The sequence below is a fragment of the Cryptotermes secundus genome, unplaced genomic scaffold (assembly GCF_002891405.2).
Source record: "Cryptotermes secundus unplaced genomic scaffold, Csec_1.0 scaffold540, whole genome shotgun sequence".
Taxonomy (NCBI): domain Eukaryota; kingdom Metazoa; phylum Arthropoda; class Insecta; order Blattodea; family Kalotermitidae; genus Cryptotermes; species Cryptotermes secundus.
This window is the reverse complement of record NW_019742447.1, coordinates 819,985-845,689: the sequence shown is the minus strand read 5'-3', so window position 1 is coordinate 845,689 and position 25,705 is coordinate 819,985. Positions and strand designations below refer to the sequence as shown.

General features: G+C 37.0%; 2 protein-coding genes across 12 annotated transcripts in view; one reads left to right on the top strand and one right to left on the bottom strand.

Moving 5' to 3' along the window:
• Positions 1-6,257: 6,257 nt before the first annotated feature.
• LOC111873182 (MRN complex-interacting protein) lies at positions 6,258-12,610 on the bottom strand. 2 transcript variants are annotated; one of them, XM_023867686.2, is made up of 4 exons: positions 12,128-12,610; positions 11,862-11,930; positions 10,060-10,228; positions 6,258-6,984 (listed from the first exon to the last, which is right to left on the bottom strand). In XM_023867686.2, exons 1-4 carry the CDS (start codon positions 12,176-12,178, stop codon positions 6,347-6,349), a joined length of 927 nt encoding a protein of 308 aa, XP_023723454.1. In that variant the 5' UTR covers positions 12,179-12,610; the 3' UTR covers positions 6,258-6,346. The 2 variants fall into 2 exon arrangements, with proteins under 2 accessions (XP_023723454.1, XP_023723455.1); XM_023867687.2 differs by having other exon boundaries at positions 12,283-12,610.
• A 64-nt stretch (positions 12,611-12,674) lies between these two features.
• LOC111873212 (rho guanine nucleotide exchange factor 7) overlaps positions 12,675-25,705 on the top strand; it is a 94,033-nt gene continuing 81,002 nt past the window's right edge. For 8 of the 10 annotated variants that reach the window (XM_023867734.2, XM_033755007.1, XM_033755009.1 and 5 more), the window contains exons 1-3: positions 12,737-12,824; positions 19,960-20,101; positions 22,569-22,695. In XM_023867734.2, coding sequence (XP_023723502.1) covers positions 20,033-20,101; positions 22,569-22,695 — 196 coding nt within the window. In that variant the 5' untranslated portion in view covers positions 12,737-12,824; positions 19,960-20,032. Of the gene's footprint in view, positions 12,713-12,736; positions 12,825-17,470; positions 17,702-19,959; positions 20,102-22,568; positions 22,696-25,705 lie in introns of those variants that run through there. The other 2 variants (XM_033755008.1, XM_023867732.2) reach the window with 2 other exon arrangements.

Genomic DNA, 25,705 nt, shown 5'->3' with positions numbered 1-25,705 from the left:
TTACGTTACCGTGCGGAGGAGGGGGAGGGGAGCGCTGACTCACCCGCCGCGTCACTGCCGGTGGGGGGGTTCTCCTTTGCGCAACATGTCACACTATATATATATATAGTGTGTGTGTGTGTGTATATATATTGTAACATGTTTTGTCACTGAATACGCTGTTCAGATGGTTAATTGGTTTATTTAAGAACCTACAAGTCTTGACTACAATTAATTAAAACATAGTTGCGGGTTTGCACAATTTATAAACCCTGCACAGTAATCTCTTCAGTAGTCTTCACTTATTCACAGTACTATATGGGAGCTATACCAGTGTCACTGTATTACACACTCCAAATACCTTCTCACACTATCACTTCTAATCACATGTTCCAGTATTCTTCTTTCCGTGTTCACGATTCACTCGCTACAACTGAACTCGGTGACTGTTACAGTTCAGCTGTCTTAGGCGGCTGCTATATTTCAACTGTCTTCGGCGGCTGCTACATTTTTAACTGCTTGTAACTCGTAACTGGCTCAATACTCACTCACTAATCACTCACTACTGAATAGTGTTCGCTGCTCTTTATTTAGCCTTGGGATGGACGACATAGAAAACAGTTACGTGATCGGTACCGCTGTTGTGTGACGTCGTGTTTACCGATTGCCTAGCAACACTGTCACTGCATGGGCTCCCCTGTTGTGTGACGCCGTGTTTACAAAGGCGTTGTTGGGCAACGCTGCCGAGAGTTGTTCATTGCTGCATAGCAACCGCGGTTTCCCCTGTTACGTCACCGCGGGGGAGGGGGTGNACACAACACTACAATGCTTTTGTTCTTATATGATTTATTAATACACTTTTTTTCCTTGTTAATGTTTCAACACTGAATTCCAGAGAGTTACAATAGAGAGTGTTACTTTATTAAGATATGGAGAAACTGCCAGTTCTTCTTTGGTGAAGGTCAAGGCTGAGCAGTCTCAGTCACTTGGGAATGACTTCTGAACAGCTTCTTGAAATGGATTTTTTGGCAGGTAGATGTATCTTCAATGAAGCAAACAAGCAACAAATACTTCCAAGTCAATCTGGTTTGTAGTATGCATAATTTTGATTCATCTCTACAAAAACTATAAAGATATCCATGGTTGTATGTGTAATACATGACGCAGAATTACTATGCACCACAAACAGTCTCCTCATTAAGGTTTGCAGCATGTATTGCTGAGCCTGGCAACAAGGACTACTTTCATTTATCTTCCCTTTCTCACTCATTTTTACCTGAAAACAGAGCAGCAGGTTCTTCTGAAATATGGTAACTTCCTACAGGATAACATCATATGAAAACCCAGATAGCCAGAGTTTGAATTCTTACCATCATGGAAATCTCAAATCTGATAATCTGTATAATTTATATTGTTGGCTGTTGAGAGATGGTTAGAAATAGTTTTCATCGATCTTCTGAAACACAAAATAAATACAAAGAAGGACCAGTGATCTTAGGCGAGGTATCTCATGCATAGCATGGAAAACCCACAAGTATTTTATGTGCTATCCCATACTATTTATTTAATTCGCAATTTGTGTCATTCAGGGTGTTTTTTTCATTCATTCATTCATTTGTTTACAGTTCTAAAAAATCCATGAAGGCGTCTGCCTCAGATATAGAACAAGTCGTGCAGGGTGTTTTTTTTCATTCATTCATTCATTCATTCATTTATTTACAGTTCTAAAAAATCCACGGAAGCAACTGCCTCAGATATAGAAGTCAGCAATACAATATAACATATGAATATACATACATAATCAGATAGTCATCATCGTCAAAATTTTAAATACTCAATACAACAAGACTACTATACAGCAATACATTCCATATATCAGAATAACACATAAAATTACATACATGATCAAGAGACCACCAAGACTCTTAATATAGTCATATAAAATCTAATTTCTTAATATATAATACACCTATATCACAACAGTAATAGTACCTTTTTCCTGTGTAATATATTCCATAGTCTGTTGCAACCTAGCAATAGGCAACAGTGTTTATTTAAATATACATGAGGGATCAGTCTTTACTCCAGCAGTAGTACTCTTCAACAGTGTAAAAGGAATTTGTGATTAGAAACTTCTTTAATGCCACTTTAAATCCAGGAATGTCATAAGATAATTGTTTAAGCTCTGGAGGGAGGTGGTTATAAAGTTTGATACCAGAATACCATCCACCTTTCTGAAATATCGTTAAGTTTACCACCGGAAGATGTAAGTCATGATTAAATCTGGTATTACTGATGTGGACATCAGAGTTTGTTATATAGCAATCTCTATTCTTGACAACCAGCATAAGTAAGGAAAGTATATATTGTGATTGAAGTGGCAGTATATGTAACTCCTTAAATAAATTATGGCATGAGTCCACATTATGAGAATTGGTAATAATTCTTATTATTATTTTCTGTCTTTTGAAAAATGAGTTTTGCTTGGGCCAAACTCCCCCAGAATATTATACTGTAAGATATTATTGAATGAACTAAGGAGAAATAAACAGTTTTTAGGCACTCCAAGGATAAAAGAGGTTTTAATACTCTAATTACATAGGATGCCTTATTTAGTTTGGGTATCATTTGGTCAATATGGGTTTCCCATGACAATTTATGATCAATAACCAAACCTAAAAATTTTGTAACATTCACATTCTTGTGTTTTTAGTTACAAATTGTAGAAAATAAGTTTTTGTAAGATTTAGTAGTAATAAATTACTACTAAACAATTTATTTAATTTTTCTAAAACTATATTTATATCTTTTTCAAATATTGGGGTATCAGGATTAGTAATTATTAGACTTGTATCATCTGCAAAGGATTGGATACATCAGATATGACATTAGGCAAATCATTAACATATAGAAGGAAAAGCAGGGGATCAAGTATGGATCCTTGAGGGACTCCAATGGTAACAGGCTCCCATTTAGAGTAGAATTTAATTGAGTCAGAAACAACTATTACTCTCTGGTATCTATCTAATAAATAGGATTTAATTACATCGATAGCTCTTCCCTTAATCCTGTAATGTTCCAACTTTGAAAGCAGAATATCATAGTTGACACAATCAAAGGCCTTGTGAAGATCACAAAAAACACTGCCCACAAATTCTTTTTTATTTAAAGCAGTCAGGATATTATTAATTAGACAGTAAGCTGCATCATCTGTTGATTGTGCATGTCTAAATCCAAACTGTTCATTAGCAAGAATATTATTATTCTTGATATGTCGTTGCATCCTATTATAAATTACTTTTTCAAAGATCTTAGAAACTGATGTGAGCAGTGAAATAGGTCTGTAGTTAGATGTGTCACTTTTATCACCTTTTTTATATATGGGCTTTATTTAAGAAAACTTTAATCTTAGTGGAAAATTGCCAGTTGTTAGCATTCTATTACACAAATAAGTTAGAGGAGAAGAAATATAGAGACTGCTAACTTTTAAAATTCTAATGGATATCCCATCATATCCATATGAATTTTTTGTTTTTAAGGATTTTATAATATCTTCTATTTCCTTTGACGATACGCATTTTAATGCAATAAAGGGAAAAGGTTATGGATTAGTCCAGCCTCATGGATAAGTAATATGGCAATAAAAGGTAAGATAATACTGTCTTTGTGCCAGAATAATTAAGTCCCATTAGATATGAAGCTGGGAAGGTCCTAGAGCCGATCTAAATACTGTGGAACATGGGGATGAAACTGGGATAGGAGTAAGGGAGACACAGTAACTATTGCCTCTATGAATGACAGAAGAAACTTCACGCAGGTCTCGACCAATCAGAGAGCCTAAGCAAACAAATTTGAATTCCTGCAATCATATGGGGTTATGGTGGTTCATTGTATGCAAATTGGTAAGTATGAATTTTGATTTGATGTAGTTGGGAAACGAAAGTAGACATTTGCAAACGAAATTACAGCTCTATATTAAACATTTTATTTGTGTATATGAATATATGCTTACTACCACAAATGAAATTAGAAACATATAGAATTTTTTAAGCCTAAAATTTTTTAGGTTATCATGAACTGTCATCTAAACGATATTTGTTTTATGATATGTTCTGCAACTTTCGGTTTATCCCAAAGATTGTCTTTTGAATGTGAAGGAGTTCTAAGAGTACCATGATGGTGTTATAATTTTTATATTGCTTCTTGCAGTATAAACATGAAAACGAATACATGTGCTGCCGCTGCTGGGTGCTTGTCATCCAGCAAGCAAGGCATCAAATTCTTCAGCTTTCCAAGGGATCCAGCACGGTATGTCTGTTTTAATTCATGATGTAATTACTTTATTATGTGTTGCTTAATCAAATGAATAAATTAAGTTTAGTGTATGTCTATGTTCAATTTATTCAACATAACCCAAAAATTCAGAATGTGTACCAAGTTTGTAATGTTTACTAAATAATTATTTCTAGATTTTGAGACTATTTGTTCTACTTTTACAGGGCTGCGGTATGGGCAGGAAAAGTTGGAATATCCTGCACTATTAATTCTGCTAGAATTCTGCACAATAAATATTTGTGCAGCAAACATTTCCTGAAAAGTGATTTCACTACAGCTGAAAGGGTACACATGTGGCTCAGATTCTACTTCACAGTCACTCCCACAATCTCCTGTCCCTTCCTTGAATCCCTTGCCTTACAAAGACTGTACTCATGTTGTATTTCCCACCACCTACAACCACCACCATTCCCTGTAACACATATTCCTATCCATGCACACAGTCCTTCCACTTCCTTTAAAATGTCTGCAGTGCAACCATTACTAACAGCAGCCAACAACTTTTGCAGTGATTTTACAGGGCTGCGGTATAAGTCCTGTAAATATAAATGCTTCTGATGGGGAACTCAGGCATATCAATCACTGCAGCAAGCCACAACACTGTAGTGGCTACAGGTAAGGACCACTGCACTCTATACTATGAAGTATGTGATGTTATGAAAGAAGTGGCTAAAGAGAGTAATGAGAGCTAATTTTTGAAGTGATTGTCCCCAGAACCCAGTGGTGATCAAACAAACATCGTCATCATCATTCATTACTTATGAAACTGCACATCAATATACAATTTTATTATAAATCTTATTTTACTCTCTCATGTGCAACTTTTTTAAGTTTAAAAATTTTAAATTTTAATCTTAAAGTTAAAAAAATAGTTTCACATATGACTGTAAAATAAGATTTATAATAAAATGAAAGAATACAACAGGATGCTACAGTACAATCTTATCAATATACAAGTTATATAGAATATAGTCAAAGGTTTTTAGGGTAATTAAAGAAGTTTGAAAAGCAAAACACACTATCAGTAATATGATTTATAAGAGAATAAGGTGATAAAGACTTTGCTATGAAGAATAATTTAATCAAATATACAACACTTTTACAATGGCAATCCCTTTAATATCAAAATATTAATTAGTGTTGGAAGTAGTGTTTAGAATTGAGAGATTCATACATTTTTATTTATCAAATTACATACTTTACATATATAATTATTTGGCGTGTGTATGCAATAATAAGTGTTTCGCCGGCAAGTTGACATCCTTCTGCTTCTTCCGCTACTCAGCTGCCTTCTATGAGCATAAGTGTACTAATACTCTTTATGATTATGCTGTAATTAATTACTAATATTACATTAGCTTAATGCATGAACTTTAACAAAACTGGAAAGGTATTTACGAGTAAATTTGTTGGGACTGGGCCTTCGTCTTATAAAAAAAGAACTTACTGGGCTGCGGTCTCATAAAGGTTGAGAACCACTCTTCTAGGCAATGCCGTGTTTGCGCAATTCACAGAAAAGGGAGTATGACTGCCTACATTTGCAAGTTCTGTGTAATGCCACTTCACAAAGGGGAATGTTTACAGAAATATCATACTCTCAAGCACTTCTAGGAGCATTGGTAAGTGTTCTCCAAAAATTTTAGTTCATAAAATTAATTAGGAGATTTTATATTAATTTTTAAAGTGAACAGTGCACAAGTTAGGGTAGTAGGTTTAAAAATGCCAGTCCCCAGGGTGATTTAAATATTTAAATCGCCAGTCCGTGAAGTGTTAACATTTTGCACTTCTGGTACAACGGTGAAAATAAAACATGAAAACAGAAATAAATGTAAGTAGATGTGCATGTACAAATATTTATGAATGCCTGAACTAGATTCAGACATAAAACTGAAAGATCACAGTCTATACTTGTTGATTGTGGTTAAATAGTAATAACAAAAATATAAATTTTATGATTTTATTACCCATTTATGAGATCCATAAAAATAGCTTTAAATTTGCATTGACATATTTAACAAGTTATATTTTACAGTCAAAAACTAAGAATGTTATCTAATTCATCTTCACTGTCTAGCAGTATAGGTTCACAAAGGAAAACATCCTGTGAATTCATACAAGTACTGACACTGTTGCAGTGCACTGGGCCATGCTGTAATGCAGGGTAAGTATTTCTGTTAATGGGTAGTTCTACTAATTCACTGTCCCCACCAAATGAATTACAGCTATCTTGCTGCACCTCCAAGGATGGATTTCGAACATACTGCCTGTTCCACAATTCATCTGGCTGATTTTCTTCATCTGACGGGTAATAATTTTCCTTTCTTTTTATACAAGAGAAGTTCCTCTGCTTTGTGCTGCTCTGACATATGTCTTTATCCTGATGGTCAGAGGTAGGTTCCATGTTAGTATGAAATATATTAGTCCTGTCATTACAAAACACAGCTTCTTTCTCAGATGAATTTAAAATAGGTGAATAAAATATTTGTCTCTTAAGTGCACTGTCCTGTTTGTTAGAAATTTGTGATGCATTTGTCACTGTTTCAGTAATTAACTGTGATGCTAAAATCGCAGAAGAATGAGTATCAGCAGCATCTGATTCTTCCAGATCTTGTTTATCAAGATATCTACTCCATTTGCTGCAGTGTGGGGTTACAAAATGAGATTCCCCAGCTAAAAATAAAGAAAAAAGAGATATGAATATACACTTCTGTAATAATTTTCAAATTGCCTGGTTGCATGTGCTATAAATATTGGCAAGAGAACACTCTCACTATTTGTTTAAAATTTTTGTTTTTTACTACACTCTTCCACCAAAACTGATAAATAGTAAAGCCTGTTTATGACAAGACTCCAAGTAATTTGAGAATTTTTTATTTAATATGTACTTCTATATAAATATTACACAATACAGAACCCATTATTTATGACCAAAATCTAGTGTCAGCAATTCAAGTACAGTGAAACTTCCCTTAAAGACCGCTTTTTTACACATGCCACATTTGTGCGGCATGGATTATGTTGCGAGCCATTTTAGTGTAACACAACCCACTACCCAGAAAGTAACCTATCCCCAATCAATGCACATACTTGGTCTTTATCATCTGGGATAGTTAAATTAGAAACTAATAAAACAAGAAATACTGATAAGACTATTACTTTAAATATTGAAGGGACTCTGGTCAATAACCACCAAGTGATAGCAAATGAGTTTAATAAATATTTTTCATCTATAGCTAAAAATATTAATAAATATGATGAACTTAGCTTTTATAACCCAGATAATATTACTCCTCTCCATTACTTATCGCAGTCTTTTAAGACTCCGTTTCCAAACATCAAACTAAAATTTGCATCGTCTAAAGAAGTTGAAAATATAATAAAATCTTTTAAACCCAAAAATTCCTCTGGGTATGATGGAATATCTACTAAGATACTAAAAACTCTTCTTTTATTAGCTATCCTTTAACTTATATTTGTAATAAATCGTTATCTTTAGGAATTTTTCCAGATCATCTCAAATATGCAGTAGTTAAACCTCTGTTTAAAAAAGGTGATAGATCTTGTATTTCCAACTATAGACCCATATCTATGTTAAGTTCCTTCTCTTAAGTTTTTGAAAAAGTCATGTATAATCAACTTCAGGTGCACTTGTGTGATCACAGTATTTTAGAAGAACAATTTGGGTTTAGAGCAGATTCATCAACAAACAAAGCCACCCTGCAAGCTTTAAATAGTAAATCTCTAGTAGGTGGTATTTTTTTTTTTGATCTTGAAAAAGCGTTTGATTGTTTAAATCATGATATATTGATCTCTAAATTATAATTTTATGGTGTTAATGGCAAAGCTAAGTTATGGTTTGAATCATATCTTAATAACAGATATCAGAGAACTCAGGTTTCTAATGAGGAATCAGATCTAATAAATCTTTCTACATGGGAAAAGATAACTGATGGTGTTCCCCGGGGATCAGTTCTGGGCCCTTTGTTGTTCCTTATTTATATTAATGATTTGCCCAAAATTGTAGACGGTAATGCTGTACCTATTTTGTTTGCTGATGATACAAGCATATTAGTCAAAGGTTCTAGCTCAGGGGACTTTTGAAATAAGATGTCTTAACACCTTCACTTGCGTAAATAAATGGTCCAAGACAAATTTACTTTCAATAAATGTTAACAAAACTCACTGTATTCATTTTAAAACTAAAAATAAATCCACAATTGATGTAAATATTATTTATAACAATCAACCAATAACAACTATGTCTAATATTAAGACCCTTGGCATAAATATAAATGATTCATTGAACTGGAGAGGCCATATTGAATGTATTATCCCAAAACTGAGTTTGGTATGTTATATTATGAGGAGTATTAAGTCATATATGTCTTTCAATGTTCTGAAAATTATTTATTATTGATATTTTAATTTGATTAGAAGCCATGGCTTAATGTTCTGGGGAAATTCACCCCACGANAACAATCTTCCTCCACATATTAAAGATATATCTCATAATCCAAGGAAATTTGAAGCCTGTCTAAAACATTTTCTTTATACACATTATTTTTATTCCATTGATGAATATCTTCAGTTTAAGGCTATTGCAAGTCAATGACATACCAAAGAATTTATATATATATATATATATATATAGTTTAATAAACTATGTTTATTGTCACCAAGTTTTAAAACTATTAGTAATAGAACTTTTTATATTTCTGTCGTCATTTTATTTTATTCTGTTTTTTGGCTTATATATGTACCACTTGACGTGTTCCATATCCTACCTGTTGTACTGTGGATCTATGGAATGTAAAATAAATGAATGAATGAATTATCAAATCCCCTCTAAAAAGACTTCACTCAGTTTCTTAAGTAATGATTCCACACGTTTATTTAATGAATTGTGTGATAAAACAGTTTTATGAAAAATCTGAAAGTGATGACAGACCAGCAGTGTAATGTATGTAGCACATACGTATGCACATGTCTATGTATGTTTTTATTTAATTATTAGCACCCGATTAACATTAACAGTTGCATCTGCTATTTGTGTAAAGTAATATTAAGAACAATAATTTCTGCAATACCATTGTTATATACTACATATGTATGGTGTTTATGATGCTGCCCAAATTCTCACCCATCCACCCTCTATTCAAAGACCACTTAACGGGTGGAATGGCCAATAGTCTTCTTGGAGAAGGTCCAATGTATATATGTGCCATAGAGTAACTTAGCAGCAGACACTTTCAGTTTTCTTCTTCAAGCAGTTTATTAAAATATTCTGTACATCTAAGCTTAAGCCTTGAACTTAAATATCCCTCTCAGAATTCATGGCAGCACAGTATAGAATAAATTATATGAACAGAAAATAATAAATACTAAGCCAGACTACTTTCTGTTAACTCTTGTTTCCACGTTAAACAGTTTCCATGTATTAGACACAGTCCTTGGTATTTACTGTACATCCTGAGGCAAAGAACACTTCATGGTATATGTCAGTTTCTATTCAATCCAGGTTTGGTTTTACATAGGTTTCAGTGTATCTAAAATTACCTCCATTGATCACAAAAATAGCTAGGTTCTTACTGAGAAAGAAAGAAAGAAGTAACCACAATATGGATACAGTATCATTAAATCTGTATAAATCATAAGATATAAACATTCCAGATTTATCTTGTATAAGCAGTTCAAATGAGCCACAGACAATTACAAATTTAGTCTCTATAAGACACATAAACTCACAATTATATATAGGCTGTTCCTCTAGGACACAGTGTACAGAAGCTGGGTCTTCACTGCATTCCTCCTGAAATGGAAATTTCTGGCACCCGTGTCTTTCTTGCTTCATTCGCATCTCATTGAGATGCTGGACATGAAGACGACAGTCTTTACCACTCCCCCTACCATATACCTTAAAATGAATAGAAGAGTAATACATTTAATTAACTAAGCAGAGTCCTTAGTGTGTAGTTAACGTGTTAATGGTCACTCTGCTAGTCAATAAATTCTTTGCCTGTTGCGGAACCTTAAGTTTCATTAATGTGTTCATTAGAGCCCACCATCATAACCTACTCTGAGCCAGATGAATCCAGTCCACGCTCTCACACCATACACATTTAAAATCCATCAGTTGTCTCTTTCCTTCAAGTTTTCCAATCAAAATGTGACATGCATTTTCATTGCACTTAATAGCACTGCATATCTCACCAACAATGCACTTCATTTGATCACCCTAATATCTCGCAAAGAATACAAATTACGATGCTCCCCAACCTCCTGTTGCTTCCTCTCTCTTACGTCCAAATATACTTCAACCTTAGCACCCTATTCTGAAATGCTTTCAGTATTTATTCCTCTCTTAAGTTGGCAAACCAAGTACCACATCCATACAAGAGAACAGATAAAATTATAATTCTGTATATATTAATTTTCATATTTTTAGATAGGAAGGCAAATGTTATGCTCAGATATTAAATATGGTTTTCCTTCAGCAACATGTCATTAGATATTACATATTTCAACTATATGGTGTTAATGAACATAATTTTGACCAATTATATGGTCTTCAGACATATTTAGTCCAGACTCTGCCAAATTTTTTGTGATCTAAGCTGGTGCCATTAACCTGAAAAAAATGCATGACTCTTCAACACAATTTGAACACCTTAGAAATTTAAACCCAGTCAAGATTATAATATTTTGAGACATGACATCATGTATAGTTTGGCAGTTACTAAGTACCAACATTTCAGTGAAGTATGCTGCCTCCATCTTCATATCCTGGGAGGCAGCAATCTTGATACTCGTGTACCAGAATTTATTTATTTGTTTATATTTGAAATATATCAGTCTTATACCCCTATCACATTGCCTTTATTTGTTAATGATAGATGACACAAACTATTCCAGTTGAAAGTGATACTGTGCATACATACATATACAATTGCGTTTCAGATTATTCACAAATGTGCACAGGCACAGAATATAAAACATGTCAACAAGCCAACAAGACAGTGGAAACTTGTACATTCACAAACATTGCTAGTGGCCATCTCCACGTAATACAATATAAAAAAAAATTAGATACAAAATTGGTTTTGGCTTTGCCTGTGGTCAGAGAAGCATTAGTTGTGTAGTATGAACTGCTATACTACTTAGAAAGCAAACCCATTAAATTAACTCCATGTTACAGTCTTCTGTGAACGACTGACAGCTATTCAGCTGGTCAAGGATGTCCCTACTTAAACAGAACCCTAAGGTTCATCAACACGTTAACAATTTTGCCTGTGGAGCTGACAACACACTAGCTCAAACAAATTCATAACCTCATAAATTAACTTTTTAATAAGCATTTTAATTTTATCCTTGTGGTCTCTTCCCTTGAAGGTTTTCCAACACAAATATTATATGGATGTTTCTTACTGTATACCAGCCACCATCCCACCTACCACATGGCTAACTGAAGCACCTTAGATATTTATTTTTAACCATCACATTATATATAGTTCTGAAATATTTGATTTGGAACGAATGCGAGGCAGTACCTTTTTTATGGATTGCTTTTCACCACACATTTTGCATTCCCACTTGCTACTCTTCTTCACAGTGTGAACCTGTAAAGAATTATAACCTGTAATTCTATGATGGGTACATAATTATGATACATTTTTAGTTGTCATGAATTGTAAAACCATATTCTCATCCATTTAATATACATTTTTGCGTGAGACTATTGTTATAATTTTACACCACCACTGTATTAACTGCAAGATTTTAAAATGTTATGGCGGGAAGTGCAATGGGACAGTACCTGAAATGTTTGGCAAGAGTAACACCGCAGAACATGTAACTCCTGAGGCATTATACACTAATATGCAAACTTCAACCTGTTAAAATTACTGGGAATACTGACGCTGAAAATAACGGTAAAAAAGAACAGCCAGACTTTTAATTAAGTTTATGTACCCTCACACAATACTCTCTTGCCGCTCTTGCCAAAGTCGGGGGTTGCGTTCCTTTATATAAACCTATAAAGTATTCGATTGTCCACAATATGCATGCGTTTTCTTCTTCACATAAGTCGACAATTTTCACGCTTCCGCTTGCAAAATCCGCACTCCAAATCAGACCTTAGCAACAAGTACAGAAGATCTACAAATCCCACATCTTACAGCGGCAGTTTTCGTTTAAATATTCCGGCGGGAGCTATGCACAGTAGGAGGGGGAAGAGGGAAATACGTGCCTAAATGAGGAGTGCTTGAATTAGCGAGAGCGCTAAGAAATTCTTTGTACGTAGTTACCGGTTACGGGGTTACTCGCACAACCTGCACGACATACAGCATTTATCTCTCTGACATCCGTAATCCGTGTTCGTATGTGATCGTCTGTGATCTATGTGAGTCCTGCTGATAGCATTTTGTTTACTAGTTAAGTGAGTTCAGTAAGCGATCGTAAGCGATGTTGTTGACAATGAGGCAAGGGTTTATTTGTGTCAATAAGCATGAAAGGTAAGTTCGCATGCAGTTTAACAGGAACAGTTGTATTTTCTGGTATATAACAGTATAATACCGTGTAGTCCGTTCAAAGCAGTTAACTTGCTATCTGCTTCACTCTGAAGTCTTGCTTGGCTAGTTTTTTCTACCCTGAAGATGGAGTCGCCATTGCCCTCCGAAATGTCTATTGACGTTCAGCGGACTACACGACGGTATATCCCAGATGATGGAACTCTATATAATCACTGGTGTGAGAACCTCACATTCTATAATATAACATTAGTACATCAAATATTCTACAGAATTGAGAAAGGAATTTTTGAAAACATAGTGCATTCAGGAAATCCATTGTGTATTCTAAATTCGAGATTTGTGATCTCAGGTTTACTTGTTTGGCTGATCATCACCAAAAAATGTGATACTAGTTAGGGTTTGAAGTTTTTGTTGCATCTTTTCTGAAGCCCACCAGTGCATTAGTCATAAAAAAAGTAAAGCTATCCCTGTAACAGGCTGTGAAGGCCCATAGGGTTGTGAGACGTTAAGGGTCCCACATTACCTTGACAATTGGCTCAAAGATGGTAAGGTTGTGGGCCTTACGCGCCGGCCACGCTTCACTCCCCAGGAAAATCATTTAATTAATTCCTGGTACTCAGAGGCTGAGTAAACCCCAGGGCCTAGTGCGGCCGGAAGAATTAGGTCAATTGAAAGAAGACCAAAATACCTGAAGAGGCATTAATTTGAGTAAATAAACGTATCACTTCATTCATAACGATCATAATCTCTACTTCAGCTCTTTCATTCTGCCACATACAGGATAAATTGAATACAGCAAAGGTGACATGGTCCATAAGCCTCATACATTGAAGTGTTATTCTGTGATGAACATGGAAACCAAACTGGCTTGCATTGAGTAACATTCATAAAATTACTTGGACATTTGCAGGTGGGAAAAGGCACAACCAAATTGACCATATTTTTATAGATAGGAGACAGCAGTATACTTATACTTAAGTATACTTAATATCCAATCGTTCAGGCAGCAGATTGTGATACTGACCACTCTCTGGTGGTGGCAAAAGTTAGGGAGAGATCAGCAGTGAGTAAGTAAAGAACACACAGAGTTAATATGGAGAGGTTCAATCTCAAGAAATTAAACAAGTTTGAGGGTAGAGAGCATTATTGTGTTGAAATCTCAAATAGGTTTGCAGCTTTGGAAAACTTGTACACTTAGTTGGATTTTAATAGTGCTTGGAAAACTATTAGAGAGAAGAATGCTGTCTTATGGGATGTGGCGCAGTGTAGATCTTGTATGAACCGACATTTCAGAAGAACGTATCACTCCCATCTTCAGGGTAGAAAAATCCACAAGTGAGGAACCAGTGTGAGCGGGCGGCTGCAGAGAGAATATCAAAATTCCAGCCAAAGATAGTCTAGGTTATTATGAATTGAAGAAGCATAAGCCATGGTTCAACGAAGGATGCTCAAAATTATTAAATCAAAAGAAACAAGGCAAATTGTAGTGGTTCCTGGATCCAAGCGAAATAAATGGGAATAATCTGAACAATATAAGATGTGAAACCAGCAGGCATTTCAGGAATAAAAAGAGGGAATATCTGGAAGACAAAATTGATGCTCTTGCAATGAACAGTAAGTACAAGAATACTTTTAGAGATCTGTATAGAAGAATAAATGACTTTAAGAGGGGTTACCAAGCTAGAAGTAAATTAATGAGGGATGAGAATGGTGATCTGCTTGCAGATTCCCACATTTTCAATAGATGAAAGAACTACTTCTCTCAATTATTGAATGTACATAGGATCAATGATGTTAGGCAAATAGAAATACATGCATCTGAACTTAGCCATTTTGAGGTTGAAATTGCTATTGCAAAGTTGAAAAGGTATAAATCATCAGGTAGTGATCAAATTCCAGCAGAACTTATTCAAGGGGGAGGTGAAATATTATGTTCTAAGATTCATAAGGAAAAAGTGCCCAATCAGTGGAAGGAGTCTATTATTGTACCAGTTCACAAGAAGGGTAATGAAACTGACTGTAATAATTATCATGGGATATCATTGCTATGAGCTTCATACAAAATTTTATTCCATATTCTTCTCTCAAGGTTAAGTCCATACTTAGATGAAATTATTGGGGATCATCAGTGTGGGTTTCAATGTAACAGATCAACTATTGATCAGATCTTTTGCATTCATCATATACCAGAGAAAAAAATGGGAGTAAAGTAAAACAGTACATCAGCTATTCGCAGAATTCAAGAAACCATATGGTTCAGTTAGGGAAATATTGTACAATATTCTGGTAGAGTTTGGGGCACCCATGAGACTAGTTAGGCTGGCTGAATAAAATGCGTTTAAACAAAATATATGGTAAAGTCCATATAGGTGAACATTTGTGTGATAATTTCCCTATCCAGAATGGTCTAAAACAAGGAGATGCTTTGTCACCACTCCTTTTCAACTTTGCCTTAGAATATGCCATTAGGAAGGTCCAGGAAAACCAGGTGGGACTGAAATTAAACAGGACACATCAGCTGTTGGTCTACACTGAGGATGTGAATCTGCTGGGTGATAATGTAGATACCATACAGAAAAACACACAAATTTTAATTGACGCAAGTAACAAGGTTGGTCTAGAAGTAAACACAGAGAAAACTAAGTATATGTTACTGTCTCGTCACCAAAATGCAGAGCAAAATCATGACATAAAGATATGAAACAGATGTTTTGAAAATGTGGCACAGTTCAGATATTTGGGAACAACGATAACAGATCGAAACCTGATTCGGGAGGAAATTAAGAGGCGATTGGACTGGGCTAATGCTTGCTACCATTCAGTCCAGAACCTTTTGTCTTCTCGTCTGTTGTCCAAAAACATAAAAATTAGAATATGCAAAACTATAATTTTGCCTGTGGTTCTGTATGGGTGTGAAACTTGGTCTCTGACATTAAGGGAGGGACATCGACTGAGGGTGTTTGAGAATATTTGGGATGAAGAGAGACGAAGTGATGGGCGGTTGGAGAAAACTATATAATGAGCTTCATAACTTGCACTATTCTCCAAGTATAATTAGAATGATAGGTTAAGGAGGATGAGATGGACAGGGCATGTAGCACGAAGGGGAATGCTTACAGATTATTGGAGGGAAAGCCAGAAGGAAAGTGACCACTAGGAAGACCAATATGTAGGTGGGTGGACATTATTACACTGGATCTTAGATATGATTGGATGGTATGGATTGGATTGGATTTATCTGGCTTAGGATAGGGACCAGTGGAAGGCTCTTGTGAACATGGTAATTAACCTTTGGGTTCCTTAAATGCTGGGAAGTTCTTGAGGAGCTGGAAAGTTGGCAGTTTCTCAAAAAGGGGTCAGCTCCATGAGTGATTAAGTATTTAAGGATAAACTTGTATGCTCATTAGACAGGCTTCATAGAAGGAAATCCTTGCCTGTTGCAGAAAGTTCAGGATTTTTTATAGCCTTTGTCTGTCCACTATTGGAAGAAACTGATCATTCTTTGCTTCAGGCTTTACCAGAACCTTTCCATGAATTGAGTGATGCACTGATTGTAGAGCTCTAAGAGCTCAGCAGATGTCATTTCAAAGCAAAAATAGAGTGATTCCATAAATCTGTGAAAATGATCTTAGAATCAAAAACTTTTGTACTTCTATACCTCGCCGAGGACTGCACATGCCTTGTAAGATTTTAGACCCCCCACAGCAATGTGTCTGAAGCTGAAAATCTGATGTGACATATTGTAGTTATATATGGATACCAACATTTTGGAGGAATCTTCTACCTCCATATCCAGGGTAGAAACATCTTCAGGATAGAATGTTAATCCTTGAAGATGGAAGCAGCAACTAAATTCAGATGATGGTGCCCATCTACCAAACTGCATAACCTAACATCCCAGGAGTCCTTAACTGTGATACACATGCCATGTTCAAAAAGCGGTTCAAAGTTTTCACAAACACAACATGGAGGGTACTTTAATACATCCATCTGTTTTGTATTTTATGGAGGAATGGAATTTCAGTATCTGCCTTTGTTCTTCATAAGTGATAAATCTCAGTATGACACTAACCTATAATTTGCATTGCAAAAATCATTATGAAACCTTTTTAAAAGACAGACCATACTTAAATAATGTACTTTATGAAGGGGGCTGCTTCTAAGTATAAAACTATGGCAGTTTTCTGAATTTGTGCCATCATGTGTATGATCATACAGCATTTGCAGTATGATAATTCTTTGTTACAAGCCAGGGAAGAAGTACCCACTGTTGAAACTAACATGTAAGTTTTCCTTCACATCATCATTTTATTTATGTCACACTCTAAGCTTGAAGGAACAGATGCTCCACTTTGAAAAAATTCAGACAAATTTATATTCTTTTTACTATATTTGTCACATTACTTATCCTTTGTAAATAGTAGATACATTTTTCATTATTTATTCTAAAACAGCTATCATACTTTTCTAGAATTGACACTGTAGGTTTCACTAAAAGGATTCCAGCACTGTTTCAAAACCTTAAGTCCTTTAACACTTGAAACACTTGTAGCAATTTTAAATTTAAAAAAACATATTTAATTCTTCATAAAAACTACAATACCTGTCAAATAATGAATTACAGCAGTACTGTGCCAGAACCAACTGTAAACTGAATGGCTGGATAAGCTTACATTATGGAATTGGGATATGAATAAACATATTGCCACGTGTCGTTGGTTTGCATGACTAATGAAACATGTTTTGGATTTGGTGATCAAATCACATGTGGCCTTCCATTTGTATCCGCTTCGACAACCTCAGTTTTTGGTATTATGTGCGTGGTTTCTAATTTGTGAAATTGGTGTCTCAAGAAGAAGGTAAGCACAAGCATCTCCATGGATTCCAGGTATCAGTTATGTAATGTCTTAAAGGTAAATAATAAAATTGTTTGTTTCATTGTTTTAATATGTTACCTGAACATATATTTTCTATGTCTACAGTTGTACAGTAAGTGGCACATGGTAGCATAGTTGGTTGAGGCACTGTGCTCCAGGCTGGAAGGTCGCAGGTTCAATTCCTGATGAGGTCATAGGATTTCTCAATATACCTAATCCTTCCAGCCATATTGTGTCCCTTGGGTCACCTCAGCCTCTAACAGAAATGAGTACCAGGAATCATCCTGGGGTAAAGGGTGGTTGGTGCATAAGGCTGACAGCCTTGCCAACGTCTGTGAACCAATTGTCTAGAAAATATGGGAGCTTCGATATTTCACAACCCTCTGGGCCTCCACAGCCTGTTACAGGATTAGCTTTACAGTTGTGCAGTAATGTAATGAGTTGTTATTTCACAGAAAACCAAACATTTCTTACTGGCTTGTGCAGTTTTTTAGTTACTGATGATTTCATTGTTTTAATTACTATGTTACCAGAACATAAATTTGTTATACAATAACATTTTGAGCTGTTCTTTCACACAGAACCAACCATTTCTTTCTGTCCTATATAGTTTTCTCTTTAGAGAGATTTGTAACATGGTACACCATATATGTGGATAAATTTTAGGGGAGAAGGGTGAACCGTGCTCATTTTTACTTAACTAATAAACATCATTAAATAGGATGCGTTACATCGGTATGTAGTTACGCAAAACAGATCACTATTAGGAAGGTGTAGTAAGCTAGTTAATCTCACTGGTAAGATACTTGTGTTTTCAATTCTTGTATTTGACAGGTAACTAGTTAAAATCCCAGCTGCTTATAGATACCCAGACTGAGGTGTTCCACATTTGTCTCAAGACTCCCCAGAAAATTATGGGACAGCATCTTAGACTTCCTTAGCACAAAGAACCTGCATTCCTTTTATTCCCTTTTATATTTACTGCTTTTTTCCTGCCTTCCCTCCTCCACACTGGCTACATTGGTGCCACAACCCATCTGTTTGTCCTGTTAACAATTCTAGCAGCCGTATCTTTAAATTTGTGTGGATAGTCAGGAATCAGAGCTGAGATTATGGTATCAGTTTGGCTACAGTGTCAGTGGATGACAGAAAGATGCAGTTATAATAATAAGTTATGAAAATATACAGAATTATTGATAATTTAAAAATTTACATGAAGAGAATAAGAACTGAAAATTACCATATTCTGGGATGTGACACTGTGTGGTTTGGTAGACGTTTGCCAGTGTTTTGAGGGGATGAGTTACCTCCATCTTGAGTCTCAAAGATGAAACCAAGCAGCCCACTTTTCTCATTTCTTTCTTGCTCACTTTATTCTTCAACTGAAGATGGAAGCAGGGTACATGATGTAACATCCAAGAGTGTAGCTCTCATCATAGTCGCTGACATGAGAATATAACATCCCACAAAATAAATACTGCTTTACAATTTGGTAACGTTTAAAGAGACTGATATTTTACATATTAAATAAAATTTTGTGCATAATATGTGGGATGCCTGGCTCCAGATCAGATTTATTTCTTTCAGTGAAAAAGTGTTGGAACTTTATTTAGAACTTTAATATATTTACACTCTTTCAATAACATGTATTTTTATTTATCACCATCTTCCCAGGGGACTTGTAAAATCAGATGCATTATAAGATGTGCATTATTGAGCAAGAAGAATATAGCTGAACATTAAGTTCATGGTAAAACAGTAATTGTTTTTTCTTGATATATTTCTAGTTTCAGTTTTGATGTAAGTTACTTATATAGATGCTTTCTTTGAAAGTAACTTGAAATTTTGGAACTTGAGTATGGTGGTAACTATATTGTAGAAGTATTTTATTATGTCTCTGTTGTTGCATACATTAACCAGTAATAAAGAAAAGTCTCCTCAGAATAACGTTTCTTGAACCGTACATGCTATTGAGTAAGGTTAGCTGCCATCTGTGCTGTGGTTGAGATGGTATTTTAGTTGGCTTGAGTCCAAACTCTTGCAGGCTTTCCAGGAACTGTTGCCAAGAATGTCGTAGTTTCTCAGAACCACATCCAAGATCTGGGTGGGAGGGGGAAGAAAGAATTAGATTATCCATAAAGACTCCTGTATAAGAATATCCTAGATCTGTCATGGTGTCAGAAGTGATTGCATGCCTGTAGTCTCTGCTGTTAACTCATATTTTCATCTTTTTATTGTAGGATGTAGTCACTGCCTGGATACAGTGAAAAAGTGAAATCATCTGAATGCTGTTTGAATTGTGAAAAGTGAGAAATGTCTGTAGATGGAACACCGTTTTTGGTTCAAGCTGTTTATTCTTTCAAAGGAAAAAACAATGATGAGGTAATGATGTATATAGGTACATATTACGCCTGAGTGGCATTTTATAGTGCTATACATCTTTTGCTGCACGACTCAAGATTGTGATGTTATGACTTTCACTTTTAAAATTACTTATGCTAACTGGAAATATCCAGTATGTATGCATGGTCATGTTATGTCTTAGCATGAATAGGGAGTAAGGAACACCTCAGAACAGCATCTTACATCTTAACATAAGTGTGTATAAAAATAGGATTGCAGACAGGTCTGTTGCTTTAAAGTTATAAGTTAGTGTAGTGAACAGTATGAAGACAATGGAATTAGTGCATCCATTTTTTGTAACTTCAAGCCAACTGTTTATGGCTACTTCTGCTTATACAATTGATACAAAGCCATGTAATTGTAATCAGTTATATGTAATATTTAATGTACAAGTGATGGTATTGTCTGCAGATTTTGCATGTAAGTATTTTACCAGAAATTTGTAGTGAAGGTAGTCTTCGTAGAGATATTGGGTTTTCGGACTTTATCCATCATTCTGGTTTTAAGATAACTAAGAAAAACATGACGTTTCGGAAACTGAATCTGTTTCCATCCTCAGGTGAGGGAAAACACCTATTCTGGTGGGTCCCTTAGAAAGAGCTAGCCTCAGTCACTGGACAACCGATGTCCCAAAACGCAAAGGTTATAAACACCTGAGACCAGGGTAAGTCCATGAGAGCTAATAAGAAAAAGAAAAATCTTATTAGCTCTCATGGACTTGGCCAGGAAACCCTGGATCAGGTGTGATGAATGAGCTGGGGCGTTGTCATGATGCAGCTGCCAGTTGCGTGCGTCCCACAGCTCCAGTCTCTTGTGCCGAACTGCATCATGAGGATGGAGGAGGACTTCTTGGCAGTACTCCTTATTGACAGTTTGGCCTAGTGGTGCATACTCATGATGCACAACACCCCGGTAATACAAAAAAAAAAAAACGGTCAGTATCACCTTCACATTGCTCCGAACCTGTTGTGCTTTTTTGGGCCTTGGTGATGTTGGATGCTTCCATTATGACGCCTGGACCTTGGTTTCCGGGTCATATCCATACACCCATGACTCGTCACCAGTGATCACAGTCTTCAGGAACTCAGGATCCCTCTTGGTGCACTCCAGCATGTCCTGCATGACCTCAGGGCAGAGTTTTTGCTGCTCCAGCGGAAGCAGCTTGGGCACAAATTTTGCTGCCACTCTTCGCATGCCCAAATCCTCAGTTAAAATTGTGTTTGCGGAACCTCTGCTGGTCCCAACCTCATCAGCAACTTCCCGGATGTTCAAATGATGGTCCTCCATGATCAGTGTCCACACTTTTTCAATGACATCAGCATTTCGGCTTGTTGACGGTCTCCCGGAACACTGGTCACTGTCCGCCGACATACGACCTTCTTTAAAGAGGTTGAACCACTCTTCAATTTGAGTGACCCCCATTGCATCATTGCCGAAATTCTGCTGAATTTTGCGAATTGTTTCCACTTGAGTATCCCCAAGTTTCTGACAAAACTTGATGCAGTGTCGCTGCTCCAAGTGATCTGTCATCTTGAATGAAACGGGAATGTGATGAACACATGTTACACTACTTCGCTATCTGGCAGCCACAGACGCATCCGGAGGGGTTGCGAGTAAGCAAGAAATCACGTATGCGCATGAAAGTCCCTTTGCCACTACACTCAGTTTCCCCACCCCTCTGGCCATTACTTGCAGTGGCAAAAAATGAAGTTGGATACTTTTTGGACAGCAGTGTATTTATTCCACAGCCCTTCTACCAATACTCTACGTAGAATACTATACATAATTCCAGCATCAAAATTAAAACCTAGGAGATTACTAACCCTGAGGGGCACACAGTAGCATAGTTGGTTGAGGCACTATACTTTTCTTTCATTCATTCATTCATTCATTCATTCATTTACATTCCATGGATCCTAACATGGCTGGAAGACCAGTGGATATAGAAATTGTCAATGACAACAAGACAGATCACATCAGTTACATAAATACAAATTAATTTATGTAATCCATCAAAATTACACATGTTATTTGAGACAAATCACTGTGCTACAACCTAGGAGCCACGGGTTAGATTCATGTAGAGGTCCTAGGTTTCCATTGACCTAATTCTTCCAGCCACACATGGCCGTGGTGTCGAGGCAGCATCTAACAGGAATGAGTACCAGGAATCTACCTGGGGTAAAAGGTGGCCAGTGCATAAGGCTGACATCCTCACTGCCATCTGTGAGTCAGTGGCATAGAAATGTGGGAATCTTGATGTCTCACAACACTGTATGCCTCCATCGCCTGTTACAGGGATAGCTTCACTTATTTGCTCCCCCTGAACTTGGATAACGTTTCATAAGATTCGAAGTATCATAGGGATGTTTTTGGTTTATTAAGAAAGAGACCTGTATCTTGATCATATAGAGGAAGGATTGTAATATGTACTATGTACTTTCAGCTGTGCTTCAGGAAGGGTGACATAATCACCATAACACAAAGAGAGGAAGGTGGTTGGTGGGAGGGAACTCTTGGTGATAAAACTGGATGGTTCCCCTCCAACTATGTCAAGGAATATAAAATTCAAGGTATGGACAGTTGTGTCGCATGATATCCTTTTTTGTTTCTGAGATTTAATTAGACATCTAAGTTTATTAATACCATCATGTACACAATAAAGTGGTTTTGCAATTTTATGTTTTAAAAAATTAGCATCATATTGTGCATGTGAAATTTCTTTATTTTATTCCTTCACCACATTAGGAAGTATGGACACAGCATACATTCTCCTTCCAACATGTTTCATTTCATTAAGTCATAATCAGATATTTTACTTTTTTACATTCACCTATATTCATNGTGTCTCCTATTCAGTGCGACAAATAACTTCCACGTACGTCTCGGATTCAGCGAATAAGTTATTGAACGCTCACGTTTACACCAGCGAGTACAATTATTATCACATCCAGTATCACCAAAAAACTCTTCGGAGCTGGACTATTATAACCTGGCTTCGGACGCAATAGAGGGCACTTTCACCCAGGGTTCGATTTCATGTGTTCTGTGCCTGTTGCTGCAGTTATTCATAGGCAACGATCTGTTGGTATTCGATGGACGACAGAACACCTTGTAGAAGTGTTTGGTTTCATCCGTTGTTACGCAACGGAACCACTTATCCTCTCATCTCTGGGGAAACGCGTTTGTTGTTTCGGCAATTTCTATGCAACGGCCCACTGTTATTGCGCTTCCATGGAAGTATACTTTCCAGTTTAATCCAGTGTTACGCAAATGAATCTCTTATTCTATGCAACTGTTCTAGCGTTACTATGGAAACGACTGCTGGATTCAGAACATGTGACATGTTTTTACCTGTTTTTACCTGTCACAGGTGTGACATCTATATAATAGGTACATAAGAAAGCGCGCGTATTCGAATGCAACGTTGTGTCAAAATTTCAAAGCAATCGGTGAAGAACTTTCCAAGATTTTCGTACAGGGACAAACGAACATTTACATTTTTATTTATATAGATATAGTTCTGTCATATATTTAATCATTAAAATTAAAATTAAATGTATAAGGGGCAGTCAAATGAAAATGGGTCACCATGCGTAACTCACGGCGCGCAAGTTGGTAACACTGGAATTCGCTTACGGTAAGAACATCTGGTGGGGACTCGGGAAAGCACAGTTACATCGTGCCCTTGCACACTAGTAGTTTGTTTATTGTGTTGGAAGTAAGGTCCGTGCTACATGTGGTCGTCCAACATCAGTAATGGAGGTGGGTAAAGAACAGCAAAGTGTAGTGCGCTTTTTGACTGCTGAAAGAGTAGGAGGACGAGAAATTCATCGCCGCATGTGTGTTGTTTATGGCAAACACAGCATGTCATGTTTGCATGTGCTAGAATGGCATAAGAGATTCCAGGAGGGATGTGTGTCACTGCAAGATGATGCTCGCCCAGGACAGGCTAATCATGTCATCACTTCTGATGTTATTGCTGCCAGGCAAACCGACAGATCACTGTGGAAGAACTTAGTCTTTAGATGGGAATAAGTCACGGTTCCGTACACGCCATTGTGACAGAACACCTGCTGTACCACAAAATCTCCGCGCAGTGGATTCTACATCAACTCACAGAGGAACACAAGGCTCAGAGAATGGCTTCATCACTGGTTCACTTGCAATGATACCACGAGGAAGAGTATGCTTTTCTGTCCCTTATTGCCACTGGGGATGAAACTTGGTGCCACTATTTTGAGCCCGAGAGCAAACGGCAGAGCCAACAGTTGAAACACGTGAATTCTCCCCCACCAAAAAAGTCCAAAGCCCTACACACAAGTTCTGGTAAAGTGATGATGATGTTCTTCTTCGACTGCAAGGACCCTCTACTTGTCGAATTTCTCAAGCATGGGGCCACAATCAGTGCACAGTGCTATGAAGAAACTTTGCAGAAACTGAGACGTGCCATAAAGTCAAAATGCCCTGGAATGCTATCGAACAGCATTATCCTTCATGATAATGCGCGCCACTGCCAACTCTGTGAGGAATACGCTACAGAGATTTGGTTGGGAAGTTCTTCAACATCCCCACTACAGCCCAGATCTCTCCCCATGTGATTTTCACATTTTTGGAGACCTGAAGAGAGACATTCATGGACATCGATTTGCGTCGGATGAAGACGTGTGTGGCTGGGTAAAGATGTGGTTCCATAGACAGCCCACAAGCTTTTTCAAGGATGGGATTGACTGTCTTATCTCGCAGTGAGATAAATAGTATATTAACAGTTTTGGAGATTACTTTTGACGTAAGAAATGTTCTTTAATATTGTGATGTGGATGGCGCAATGGGAAGTGGGGGTCATGTGAACTCTGCGTTTCCTTGAGTGACGTCACATACCCCTACTCCTTCCACCAACAAGCAATGCGCGGTGGGCGCACCTCTCCCCCAGGTTGATGTGGCAGAGTGGCGGCTGTGTTGTTACCAAGGGATACCAACGGTTGCTATGCAGCAATAAACAACTGTCGCTAGTGTTGCCAGCAACACCTGTAAACACGGCGACTAGGCAACAAGGAAGCGAGGCGTTTTCCCGTTGACTAGCTGAGGGTTTGTAAGAGAACTACACTGCCTAAGGAGTCAGTTGAAATATAGCAGCAGTCTCGGGAAGAAGACCCGAATGCGTGGTTGGAATATCTTATGTGATAATTTGTGATACTGCCGAGGGCAGTAATTGGGCCAAGAGGAAATGAAGACCGGCCACAAAGAACTACTAGCTAAACTGGAGGATGACAGACAGGCCAACATGAAAGCATGGTGAGAAGAGATGGCCGCCATGAGAGACAAAGGGGCGAATGCCAACCACAAAGAGACGATAGCCTGTCAAGGGATGGAGGCACGTCGAGATGAGAGAAAACCGACCTCGCTGGACAGGAGACATGAGGCGGCAGAACAACGAGAGCTACCCGTAGAAGACGCTGAAGTAATGCCGGTTGGAGAACCGAAGAAGAAGAGGCATAGGGACCGAAAACTGGCCACGGAGCACCGAAGGATTTGACATGGAAAAATTGTGGACCCTGAAGAAATTGGCCGCCACCCACAGAA